Source organism: Lepidochelys kempii, chromosome 7 (genome assembly GCF_965140285.1).
Source record: "Lepidochelys kempii isolate rLepKem1 chromosome 7, rLepKem1.hap1, whole genome shotgun sequence".
Taxonomy (NCBI): Eukaryota; Metazoa; Chordata; order Testudines; family Cheloniidae; genus Lepidochelys; species Lepidochelys kempii.
The window spans coordinates 55,936,901-55,949,759 of record NC_136386.1 but is presented as its reverse complement, the minus strand read 5'-3'; the positions used below and the strand labels follow the sequence as shown (position 1 = coordinate 55,949,759).

General features: G+C 54.9%; 1 protein-coding gene across 5 annotated transcripts in view; it reads right to left on the bottom strand.

Annotated features, from left to right (window-relative positions):
* PSD (pleckstrin and Sec7 domain containing) overlaps nucleotides 1-12,859 on the bottom strand; it is a 107,225-nt gene that overhangs the window by 63,574 nt on the left and 30,792 nt on the right. For 3 of the 5 annotated variants that reach the window (XM_073352937.1, XM_073352941.1, XM_073352939.1), the window contains 2 exons: nucleotides 643-1,723; nucleotides 401-503 (listed from right to left, as the gene is read on the bottom strand). In XM_073352937.1, coding sequence (XP_073209038.1) covers nucleotides 401-503; nucleotides 643-1,611 — 1,072 coding nt within the window. In that variant the 5' untranslated portion in view covers nucleotides 1,612-1,723. Of the gene's footprint in view, nucleotides 1-400; nucleotides 504-642; nucleotides 1,724-9,149; nucleotides 9,595-9,969; nucleotides 10,162-12,859 lie in introns of those variants that run through there. The other 2 variants (XM_073352938.1, XM_073352940.2) reach the window with 2 other exon arrangements.

Below are 12,859 nucleotides of genomic sequence, written 5' to 3'. Positions count from 1 at the left end.
GGGTTTTTAACCCTGAAGCCCTCCTCAAACAGGAAACCAAGAGCTGCATCCAGCCACCCAGAGTCAGCACGGATGGATTCACTGACACCACAGTGGAGCTTAGGGGTTTGGACAAACAGACTCGGATGGCAGCAGAGCTGCTAGCCTCAGAGGGACGAGGGCCTGGCCATTTCGAGCCTGGATTTTATTAGATAGGCCCAAGCTACAGAATTTGCATCCAGCCTTTCCAAACATAAGGCTCGGGGAAGGAGGGCTTGGTTCTGGGGTGGGTTCAGTTGGACCAGGACAAAGAAAAGGCCAGCCAGAGTATTTGGATCTGGATTTAGCAAGCAGATGTCGGTCGCAGTAGAAGGCGAGGCTGTCCCTCATCCCCACCCCCTAATCGTGAGGGACCCGTTACCTGTCCCTGGAGAGTCCAACGAGCCATAGAAGAATTCCCACTTGGCCTTGGCAATGCGCTGGGCATGGGCTGAGCTCTCCCGGGAATACGCCCATGAGCCCCCCTGCAGGAATGAAAGAGCATGTCAGCTGGGAGCCTCCCGGGGGTGGGGTGGGGGCGGGGAGGAAGGACAGGGGCGGGGAAGCAGGTATGTGGCCTCTGAAGGTGAGGCCCGGCTCTCCCTCAGACACACTGGGCAGTACCTGGTCGTGGGGCTCCATGCCCAAGGGGTTGCGCAGGAGCGCCGAGATGTGCTCAGATGGTGTCCCCAGCCCGTTGGAGAGGGAGCTGAAGAGGCAGTTGGTGTTCAGAGCATGGGGGTGCCCTGCTGCCCTTCCGTTGCCAGTACTCAGAGAGGGCTGCTTGCCCACAGGAGAGCGGCTACCGGCCAGGAACGGATCCGAGGCAGAGACCTCCAGCTTCAGCTTCCGACTGAGGTGCTCCTGGAATGGGCTGTTCTGGGCTGGCGGGGTGCATGTGCTGCCAGGATGCCCGCTCACAGAGCCACATGTGGGCGGCCGGGCTGTCAGCCGCAGGCTCTCGCTTATGCCCTGCCTGCTGCCTGGGGAAGGCTGGCTTTGCATGGTGGGGCAGGAGCTCCCCTCTTTGCTGGAACCACAGTGGATGGTCTCCCCGAATTCCAAGCTGCGGCTCAGGCCGTGGGGGCTTGGCCCATTCTCCCTCCTGGGCTCGCCCGATGGGAGGCCATTGAGGGTTTTCACGCTGGCCTTTTCAATAAAGCGGAATGTCACCACGGAGCTCTGTCCCTCGGGCGCCGGGGCCACCAGTGGGCTGCGGCTGCCCGGGGAGGACAGCAAGGAGTTTTGCCTGCTTCTCAGCGGGGTGCACGGTGCTGTCACCCGCCCAGAGCTTGGGCAGTTGCCATTGCCAAAGGGGCCAGCTTCTGGTGCCTTGCGGATTAAGGAGCCGGTGCTGTTATACATGCCCAGCTGACACCGCCAGGCCTCAGGAGCCAGGCTCTTGCGCAGTAAATGGATCCTGCCCGTGCTGAGATTGGGCGTGAGGCAGCGGTGCGGGCTGGAGGCAGCGGACTCCATGCTCTTGGCGGCGGGCAGCCAGGGCCTCCGATCCAGGTTGCGGGTGAACTTCGTGGGCGACACAGTGCAGTCTCCTTCGGGGCAGAAGCGCATGACTCCCCCTGCCTGGGCCATCGCGTGGGAGGAATCAGGTTTGAAGCCAAAAGGGGCAGGGCAGGGAGGAGGAGCTTTTCCAACACCCGTGAGCTGAGAGCTCCGCCAGAGGGCGACGCATCCTTACGCGGCCCTGAAACAAAGGAAAAAACAGCAAGTTAGGGCGAAAATACAATCAGAGATACAGGAAAGGGAGAGATATGGACCGGACCAAGGCCCAGCGCTATCCTAAGCCACCAAGGCTCCCTGGCTCCCCTCACAGGGATCGCACTGGTATATAAAGGCAGAATTTGGCTCAGCTGGAGTACGAAGAGAGAGAGAGAAAACAGGGCTACAGTCTCAGAACTGGCCACCTAAATGGAATAACGAGGCAGGGCTTGAAGTGGCCTGAAAAAAGTGGGGGGCGGAAGAGGGAGAATCTGTCCTGTTCTATAAATTAAAGTAACATCACACCTACCTGACTGTCCCCCTGCCCACATCAATTTTGGCCCCAAGTCTGTTCTGCCCTCCCAGCCCCATCTCTGCTCCTCCAGCATCTCTGGGGCTGTTCTCCCCATCACCCAGGCCTGGGGGAGCTGCAGGGAAGCTGCTTCTCCCACTCCCGCAGGCTGGGTGTTGCAGAGGAAAGGCGGGAGCAGCAGAAGCACCACCTGGTTACTCCCAGGAGCAAGGGGGAAGCTGGGAGCGGAGCCACCTTGAGAGGCCGGACTCCTGTGAGAATGTGGCTGGCTCCCAAGGTCAGAGTTCCATCTGCCTGCTGGAGGAGCCCCGATTGGCTGCTCTTCCCCGGGGGGCGGGGGGAAGCAGCCAATCAGAGGGGATTTTCCCCAGGCAAAGCTGACATCTGCACCCCTCAGCAACACAGTTGGAGTTGTAGGCATTTCTTTTGCCTGCTGGGTATCCCCTCTCGACCAGGCACACTTTAAGCCCAGCAACTAGGAGCCTGTCTCATTCTAATGCACGACTTGCATGAGCAGAGAGCCACCGAGGTGAGCAATGACCTCATCTGCATGCACAACAGAGCTGGGCAGCCCTGAAAATCTGAGGGAGAGTTGAAAGAAGCAGAGAGGACGTGTGCATGCATGGGTGTGTGTGCGTGAGCAGCCCCAAGAGGAGAATTTGGCCCTTTGTGTATAAGACAGACAGTGTGAAAGAGAGAGAGAGAGAGGTGGGCATGTGGCTTGATCATCCCATTCAGTGCCAGTGTACTTGGCCCTGGGAATCTGCCCCCAAGGCCAGCAGTGGGATGCTGTCCCAGTACCCCAGGCGGAGAGCATAGGCCAGGGAGGTTAGTAGTTCTCTCCCAGCCCCTCCCTTCAGTGCAGGAACAGGACTGCCACAGGACTCCGCATCCTTTACAGGGAAGGAGTCGTAAGCCCCAGCCCTGCTCTTCCGGCATTCACCACCACCTGTGGAGCAGGGAGCCAATTAGCATTCAGTAAGGACTGAGGTACAGCCAGAAAGTCTGACAGTGACTGGGTTACATTAATACCTTAAGCCCATATAGTCCATCTAAATGAATACAACAGCACTCGTCAATGGAAGGCCTTAACCTGCACTCCCCATTGTAGCACATTTTGGGGGGTTTCTTCCACACTTCTTGATGTTGAATGGCCAGAACATGTTAGGAGAGTGTGTGTGGCGGGGGTGTGGGGGTGTGTGTGTGTGTGGAGCATACGTGAGTTTGAAAGAGATTTCAAAATAGGCTGCCTTTTGGCACAGATGGTAAATTTTGGTAGTGCAGATTTCTGGGCCCCTGCATGTACTAAAGCCCCAGGGCCGGCCTTTGGGGTGGACGGTCCGGGCGGCGGCCCAGAGCACCCCGCCAAAGAGGGTGCCATGTGAAGGGTTTTCCTGAGTCCCACCTGACCTGCCAAGAGCCAGCTGGGCTGGTGGAGGTGGCAGGCAAGCAGCAGTGTCTGGAGAGGGCAGAGGGACCCAAGCCGCAGGGGAGAAGTTGAACGACCATCCAAGTGACTATTCCGGAGCAGGGGTGTCCCCCCACCCCCCCACTCCACTGCTGTGTGCAGCCGCCACTGCTCCTGTCCCCCACACCCATTCTTCCCATGGAGCACCCCCGGCCATTCTGGACTGGGAGTGTCCTGTCTGCTGTGCGGGGTGGGGGGGGGAAGGAAGGTTGATGTTGGGGTGTCCCCCCCTCCACCTGTGTAGCCAGTCTCCGCTGAGCTGACAGGACAGAGGGAATCTCTGGGTCCGGAGCTAGCGTCTGAACAAGCCTTCAGGCGCCTGATCCTGAGTGCTTTCTTAAAGAGACAGTGCACTCATACACTCACTCAGGTGCACGCACACACACAGTCACACACTCCCCTCCATGCACACGCACACTCCCTCTCTCACACACTCCCCCAAGCACCAACACACATGCCGTCTCTCACATACACACAATCTGTCACAAACATGCTCTCTCTTTTGTGCTCTCTCTCTCTCTCTCTCTCACACACACACAGTTCCCCCAACACACACAACACCAAATGCTTCACGCACCCCTAGGGGCTGTGAGGGGGGGAGCGAGGAGCGATGTCAGGGCTCCCTGCATCCAGGTCACTTTCCCCACCTAGGCTGTGCTGTGAGGCATCAGGAGCTGTGCCTCTCCTGCCCTCTCCTTACGCAGCCCAGGTGGGGAAAGTGACCTGGATACAGGAAGCCCTGACATCGCTTTTGGGGGGGAAGGGGGGCACAGTGCAGGGGTTGGGGCACAGGAGGGGGCAGGGATTGTGGTGAAGGGGGCACAATGCAGGGATTAAGGACGCAGGAGGGGGGCAGGGGTTAGGAGTGAAGGGATGTAGGGATATGGGGTGCAGGAGGGGAGTGCAGGGATTAGGGGTGAAGGGGGCACAGTATAGGAGTTAGGGGTGAAGGGAGGGTGAGGAGCCTGGGGAGCCTATAGGGGCCAGGGGCAATGGGGAGCACCATGCCCACAAGGGCTAGGCGCACCAAAATGCAAGTTCACCCAGGGTGCCATTTTCCCTAAGGCTGGAAGGTTCTGACAGCCTGCACTATCTGCTCTACAATAGCTTTGAAGAGTCTAAGACCAGAAGTGACCATTGTGATCTTCTAGTCTGACCTCCTGTATAGCACAGGCCAGAGAACTTCCCCAAAATAGTTCCTAGAGCAGAGCTTTTAGTAAAACAACCAGTCTTGATTTAGACATTGACAGTGATGAAGAATCCATCACAACCTTTGGTAAGTTGTTCCAAGAGTTAATTGCTCTCACTGTTAAAAAGTTACACCTCATTTCCAGTCTGAATTTGTCTAGCTTCAACTTCCAGCCATTGGATCATGTTAGACCTTTCTCTGCTAGGTTGAAGAGCCTGTTATTAAATATTTGCTCCCCATGTAGATACTTCTAGATTGTAATCAAATCACCCCTTAACTTTCTATTAAACCAAACAGATTGAGCTCCTTGAGTCGATCATTATAAGGCAAGTTTTCTAATTCTTAAACATTCCCATGGCTCTTCCCCGAATCCTCTCCCAAGTTTTCACCATCCTTCTTGAATTGTGGACACCAGAACTGAACACAGGATGGGTCGCACCAGTGCTAAATACAGAGAGGTTAAATAATCTCTCTGCTCCTACTCAAGAGAATGATCATGGAGGCTTCGTCTGAGACCAGTCATAAGAACTGTCTATGTATAGAAGTGAGGAGACATTAGAAAGGGGACAGGGACCAATTACTCTCTAGTCAAGATGAACAGAGCAATAGATATCAGGCTAGAAGTAATAGGCTCCAGCTGAACCTGAAAAGTTCTGGTGAGCGAGCAAGCATGTTTATGGATCCAGTTTGTCCCTGGGGTAATTCCACTGATGTTACAGAAGGAATCAAGCTGGGCCTACTGTAACTCTACACAGAGCTCAGCTATAGAACAAGCTGCCAGGGAGGGAATCATGATAATTGGTGGACCCCCATCTATCTAGATGAGACTCAAGATAAGGAACCCAATTCCACTGAGGTGCTGGGGGACAAATTAGATCTAACTCACTCAATTCTGTGGTCTGAAGATGCCTGGGAAGCTCACAAAATGTGTTGCCAATGTCAGCTACAAGAGCAGTCTATGGGCTTGTCAACCCATGCAGTTATTCTGAAATAGCAAGCCCTCGTATTCGATTGACTTTTCAAACTGCCCAGTCAAGCTGTGAACCAACATCCTTCTAGCTCAAAGGGACACTGCAATAAATAGCAACCACCTTTCTATTGAATGTACAGATCATTATGTTGTTTGCCTCCATCCTAAAAACATTCCAGTTAAGTGGATTTATTGGTTAGGAAGGACCCATTTTATTGTGTTGGGGGATGCATGGTGATATCCACATCCCTCTCATTGTTACTATAATCCATCTCTTCTCCAACTCTCCCGGCCCCCTCAGGCCTGCTGATTTAAATATGTTGGACACGGACCAGGACCACGAGTGTCATATGTTAAATAATAAAGGAAACAGGGACAATGGGAGGAAATGGCTCATTCTACAACGAAAGCCCATTTAAAAGAACCCCGTGCCTCATTAAAAGACTACTGAGATGTTACCTACAGGCCACAGGGCAACAAAAGGCATACAATGCACACCAGAAAGACAAAGAAAGAAACCAGCATACAGGAATGCTACCTACAGACACTACCTGACACAGCATACTGTGATGGAAGACAGCAAAACAACCTGGGACATTACCTTCAGGACACAGCAACTGGCCAATACACACTGGGAAGACAGAGAACCCACCAACCTATGAACTTCTAGTCAAGCTATGGAGAACAAACAGGTATCTTTTCTAAAGGGCTTTTAAGAAGACCTGCTTAGATTACACAACAGTAGGCTTAGAAAAATCTAAGATTACTAGAAGATGCCGGATGGAAGCTTCCCCTTCTTTGTACAATACAGTTGCTTTCTTGACAGAGAACTGATTGATTCTGTACCCAGTTCCTTACTACCCCCCAGCCATGAGAGCTTGTAGAATTGGCCTTTGGATATTACTCACTGGCTGTGGGCAGCAGGCACTCGTGGACAGAGATTTCTGACAGGAGGGATAGCCACACAACAGACAGGATGGTGTTTTCAGAAATTCAGAAGGGATCCCAGGGACCCGCGGGCAGTGTGCATCCCACACAGTCTCACACCAAGGAGGTACAGGATGCCCTGCTAACACGAGGTGCATCAAAACAGGGAAATGACTCTGAAACAAGCGGGGGGATTGAAAAGAGAGCACAGTTACAAGCGCACAGAGTGCTCACATTGGAAGGCATATTAAGGACCCTAATGAAGGGCCAAAACGCCCCAAATCCTTGATGTTCTTTTCCTTTAAGCAGGGGTAGAGGATCCCGAAGTAGGCCAGCTCTGGCCTCCTATGGCCCATTGGGTAGCACCTGCACTCTACCTTAGTTCTCAAATTCAATTCCTTCTGCACAAATTTCAAACAACTGTAGTGTTCTCAAGCAGCAAGGACCTGAAACTCCACATCCAAGGCTCCTAGATTCAAAGGCACTCCAGGCTGGCTGACTGGAGTTTCTTGGGCAGCTTCAGAACAATTAAAGTCTGAAGGCTTTGACTGAATTAAAGAAGGAAGCAAATAATACTATCAGGACAGAATTCCTTGTGTGATTTCATCCGTTATTACATGCAATTCATTTTACCTGAATTTTCAATGCGCTGCAGAGTTCAGTTCCAGCAATGCCTGAGCACATCATACTGGTTGCCCTGGGGGAAGCTGGAAGTTTGAGTAGTTAGGCAGGGGGTTGATGGGGGTTTGGGTGCATGTGGAGGGCAGCAGGAAGTTTCCGCTAAGGTGAACAGCAGTGAAGTAGTTAATGTTGATATTTAAGTTGTCACCATTACGTTTCAAAGTTAACCCCTCACTAGGATGCACAGGGCAGTTTGCCCATTGCTCTCTGAGCTATTGTTTCAGGCTCTTTGCAAACTCAAGCAGGTGCCACCGTATCAGTTTACCCTGGGCTCACATCAGGAAGGTTTTCTTTCCCCAAAAGAGGTTTTGTTTTGTTTTGTTTTGAAATAAGAGATTAGCGTACACTGCCCAGGTCTGCAGCAAACCCTGCAACTACCGAAAGGCCTGCCAACATGCTCTAGCTCTTGAGCAAGGTGTCCATTGCCTCAGCTCATCCTGACCCCAACACCCATGATGACGGGAGCTTTACTGATCAGTGCTAGAGCCGCATCCTGTCGAGGAGGAGGCCAATTACCCTCAAGCCACTGTGCTAGCCAAGGCATTTATTCCCAGCATCCTAGGCCCATGGCAGATCCTGTCCTATCACCCCCCAAGACATGCATTGCCTTTATCTCAAGTGTTGCAATAGGTGTACATTCTTGATCATCAAGTGTTCTTGGCCCCCACCAAATCTATACCCTTTACTCATGCCTTTTATGCCCAGGAAATCCATGGCAGCTGCTTCCAAGAGTCCCAGGCCTCCATTATGGCTAGGCCCTTTGCTCCCAGTCCCCCTATTTGGTCCAGAGTCACTGATTTCAAGTGCTTTAGGCTCTAAGCACATTCAGGCTGCAACTCCTGGGCTGGGACCCCTAATCCCCCATCACATTCTTCTGAGCACCCTACACTTGTGCAACCCACAGAATTGTAATCCCCAAAGTCTCCAAACCCCATCCCTTCCAAGGCGATTGCCCTCACATACCCCAGCTCTGTCAAGTCCAGGCTCATATTCCAGAATGGGATGCAGGAGGTGGAAACACAGATACCAGGTGAGCGCGTACAGAAGTGCAGGGTGGAGGTACAGAACGTGGGAGGTGGAGAAGAGTGCTGGGGGGTGCGATACACAGGTGCAGTGTAGAAGACAGGGTGCCCTCATGTATAAGAGGGAATGTGGTACTTGGCTATGGGACGGAGGAGGTGGAGAGCATGGGGTTTTAGAGGCGCCAGGCGAGGGAATATCTGAAGGCAGTGGGTGTGCAGGCGGCTGCTCTGAGGGGGCAGGGATGGGAGCTTGGAGTGGAGTTTTAAAGGGCGTTCCAGCCTCTGAAGGAGTTGGGGAGTGGGTGTGGCATGGGGCTTTGAGAGGCACCTGCTGGGGGTATGTCTGCAGGATGCAGGACATGCAGGCACTGGGTATGCCTGCCCCTAAAGTCTGATTTCTTCACAAGGTTGGATGGAGGTGGGCATGCCAGTTCCCATCCTGGGCAGAGACTGTGCTGAGAACTGCTCCTGCTAGATCCTCCGACTCCCCTCATCCTGAATCCCACTCCGCCACCCCACCCCCTAGGCTCAGCCAGACAAGGCTCTCAGTCCTCCCAATCCCTCCAGCCAGCCACACCGGCCTCCCTCACCCTCTGCCTGGCCTCCTCCCAGCTCACCAAGGATCAGCTCTGAGTGGAAGTGACATCCATCCAGCTCAGCAGGGAGCAAGTTCCCAGAGAATTCAGGACACAGACTGTAAACAAACTGCCTTCCCTACACCCCACCTCTCCCCGAGAGGCATCAGGGCAAGAGCTCCCTGGAGTCACGCGGGGAGGGAACTGGGCAACAAACATCAACAGCTCATTATTCTACTTGACCGAAAAGAAGAAAGGGAGCCTCACCGCTCCTGCTGAATGCTGCTGGGAGACACTGGGACTGGGGTAGCTGTGCGCTCCCCCAGCAAGTGTCCCTATACCTTTCCCTGCAGCGCCTCTTGCTGGTGGGGACTGGAGTAGCGGGGGAGTCTCCGAAGATTGTCCCCGCAGCACCTGCTGTTGCTGGCAGATGGTTGAGACGGAGAGAGCAGCCCCGCGTCAGCTTCCCTATGCCCAGGGCTCCTGCACCATTCCCTGCAGCTGGGAGCCGCCCGCGTGGGTTAGCATCCAGCTCCCTCGTAGTGCCCGCAGGCAGCTCCTCTCGGCTCCCCGGATCTGGATCCAGCGGCATGCCCAGCCGATGGAGAGGCGAATGCGGACGTGCCGCACACACACACGCGCGGCGCTGATGCACACCCCAGCCTGGACAGGGCAAACTTCAGCGCTCCGAGTCCTCCATAGCCCGGGCCAGAAGGGATCTGACCCCCGGCCCCCAAACCGGCAGCGCCCCCCCCCATATCCCGTGCGGTAACTACGGCAGCCGATCCTCCGCTGCAGGCTCACGCACAAAGCCCAGCTTAAGAAAAAGCAAAGGGGCGGGGGCATCCCCCCTGTTCCCCGGGCACCCCGGGTGCGAACTTGCAGGGCTCCAGCATCGGCCCCGGCCGGCGCAAGGCGGACAAGGCTGCGCGCGTCTCCGGTGCTCCCCTAGTGCCGGCTAATCACCGGCTGCCTTGACAGCGCGAACCCGCCGCCCGCCCGCCCTGCCCCGCCGCGGCACCTTCCCCCGCCGGGCCGATCGCAGCCCCGGGCGGGCGGGTGCGGGGAGTGCACGGCCCCTGCTTACCCGAGCCGGGCTCGCTCCTGCATCCTCCTTCCAGCCCGGAGGCGGCTCCCCCCGGGCGCAGGTGGGTGTCGGGGTGGTTCGCCCTCCCCTGGCCAGCCCGGGCCGCGGGCGGCGATTCCCCGCTGCCGGTCCTGCGCTCTGCCAGCGGAGCGACCCCCGTCGCTGCCACTCCGGCGCGTCCGCCCCAGCTGTCGCTCTGCGGCCCGACACCGCCGGCAGCCAATCGGGGCTCGGCTCCGGGCTCGCCGCGCCGCTCAGCGGGGATTGGGCGGGTGGGCAGGCACCGGCCCGGTGAGCGGCGGGCTGGGAGCAGCCGAGGAGCTGGGCTGGGGAGGGGCTCGGTGGGCAACGGGTGGGGCTGGAAACAAGGATCCTTCTGTGCTGGTGCATGGGGCAGCCTCTCCCTAGGGAACAGGGTCCCTCCGGGTGTCAGTGTCTGGCTCACACACACACTGTCTCTAGGGAATAGGGTCTCTCTGGGTGTCAGTGTGTGGCTCACCCACACACTGTCCCTAGGGAACAAGGTCCCTCTGGATGTCATTGTCTCTCTCAGACACACACTGTCCCGAGGGACCAGGGTCCCCTGGGTATCAGTGTCTCTCTCAGACACACGCTGTCCCTAGGGATCAGGGTCCCTCAGGGTGTCAATGTCTCTCACACACACACTCCCTAGGGAACAGGGTCTCTCTCTCTCTCCCGCCCTTCCAGGGAACAGTCTCTCTCACTCTCTCTCCTCCTCCTCCCCCCCCCCCCCCGGAACAGGGTCTTTCCCAGTTTCAGTGTCTCTCACACACACTCTTCCTAGAGAATAGGGTCTCTCTGGGTGTCTCTCTCACACACAAACTCCCTAGGAAACAGGGTCTCTCTGGGTGTCAGTGCATCTCTCTCACACACTCTCCCTAGGGAACAATCTCTCTGGGTGTCTCACACACACTCCAGGGTACGGGTTCCTGTGTGCGCCTGTTTCGCACTCCCACTTGTTAAGGAACAGGTTCTCTCTCTGTTTCACACAAATGCTGTCTAAGGACAATTTCTCTCTTGCAGTCTCTGTGAAACAGATTTGCTCTCTGTTGCATCCACCCTCAGGGAGCCAGACAATCTGTCTTTAGAATGGGACCTTGAGTGTCTGTCAGAGAAAAGGGAAGTTTTGGGCCCAAGTTTTCCAGCCACTTGCACCCATTGATGTCAACAAACGGGATGATGGGGGTCCTGAGCATGTCTTTTCCTGGGACTGAATGATTCACTCTTTCTAGAGACCAGGATCTTAGTCTTGTTCTGCCATGGAATGATCTCTCCAGAATGGGAAGTCCTCCTGTTGGGGTCATAGAGAAGTTGGCTACAGTGCCCAGATATGGTCTTTTTCCTTATGGCCAATTCTGATTACTGGATCAGGCTAAGCTGGCTGTTTTGAAATCCCATAAGGAAATCCCAGTGCATTGGGAAGGGCGTGATTGGCTTGGGGGTCTCCATGTGCTGATTGTGGCTAGGCCGTGAACCAATCATGCAGCATGTAAAATGATTGCTAATCTGGACGTATTTCAGGCAGTTGGGTGTATTAATGACATTCTGCATGATGGGGGTGGTGGCAGCACATTAGGGATCCATATGCAATCCCTGCTGAAGGGTTTACTTATCTATCTCTTCGCACACACATCGGCCTAGTGCGTAGTTGTTATAATGCCTCTTGATGGGGATCATGTTCCATGCATGATGCTTGCTTAAATTAGGGTGTTTTTCACATTGTACACTCTCTAGGATGCGACCATTTCTCCCTCTCTCTTGTAGAAAATGGTGCCACCTGGGGCCCATCCTGGACCCCCTCTCATGGGATGATCTAGGGTTTTTCCTCTCTAGACTGGGGTGATCCCTCAGTCGCTCTCTCTAGAATAAAGGTGTCATGTTTTGCTCTCTTGAAAGCGGGGTCTATCTCTCAATCAGTTGCTGTCCCTAGCAGCTTGAAATCTCTGTCTCTTGCCACTCTCTGGGGACTGGGATATGTCCCTGGAGGTTGGAGGGCGAAGGGAGGTCTCTCTTTGGTAAGGAATAATTCCCCTGCAGAGTGTCTCCCTGTCAGTGCATTAGTGTGTAGGGGGAGAATACAATCTTTCTCGTGAGGCTCTGGCCAGTCAGATCAATTCTTAATTAAACTGTGCTTTATTGCACAACCCCAGAAATCGATATTAAATCTGTGCAGGGGGAGGGGCCGGGGAGAGCCGGCTGCCAGTGCCTAGGTAATCCTTTAAGAAGGAAGTCAGGAACGCCTTCCTCTTCCACTTCCCATTGCCTCCTCTGTTTGAGTTCAGCCGAGCCCCACATTTCCCCTAGCCCAGCTGGCTCCTAGGAAGGCAGGCATGGCCTCGCCTCCCAGGAAGCATGGAGAGTAAGGAAGGTGACAGGCTGAGATGCATCTGCCTATATGTGATACACCATTTTCTCTCCTTTTCTCCAGCCTCCTGTATGGGGATCAAAGCTCCCCCTTGTGTCTGGGACCACGTCTCCCTGAACTGCCCGGTGCTCACAGATCTCACATCAAACCCTGGTGACTTTGGCTAATTAGCAGGCCTGGTTTCCCCAGGATCAACAGCCTGAATCCTTCAGCTGCTTCCCAGCTGGAGGGAGGGTGGGGGAAAGGAGGGGCTTTTCATTAATCTGCTGTGGAGCCTGAGCGACAAGCTTAACCAAATGGAAGAGTTGAGTGGTACCATGACTCAAATCAGGGGAAAGTGCAGGCCCACTCCCTCTGATCAAAGCTGCAAGACACACAAAGAAAGGAGAGTGGCAGGGGTGTGTGTGTGTGTGTGTGTGCACGCACACACTCACACAACATACATGGAGCTGGCTTGCCTGACCCTTCTCTCCCAGACCCCGGGGTAAGTACTGTAAACACAAT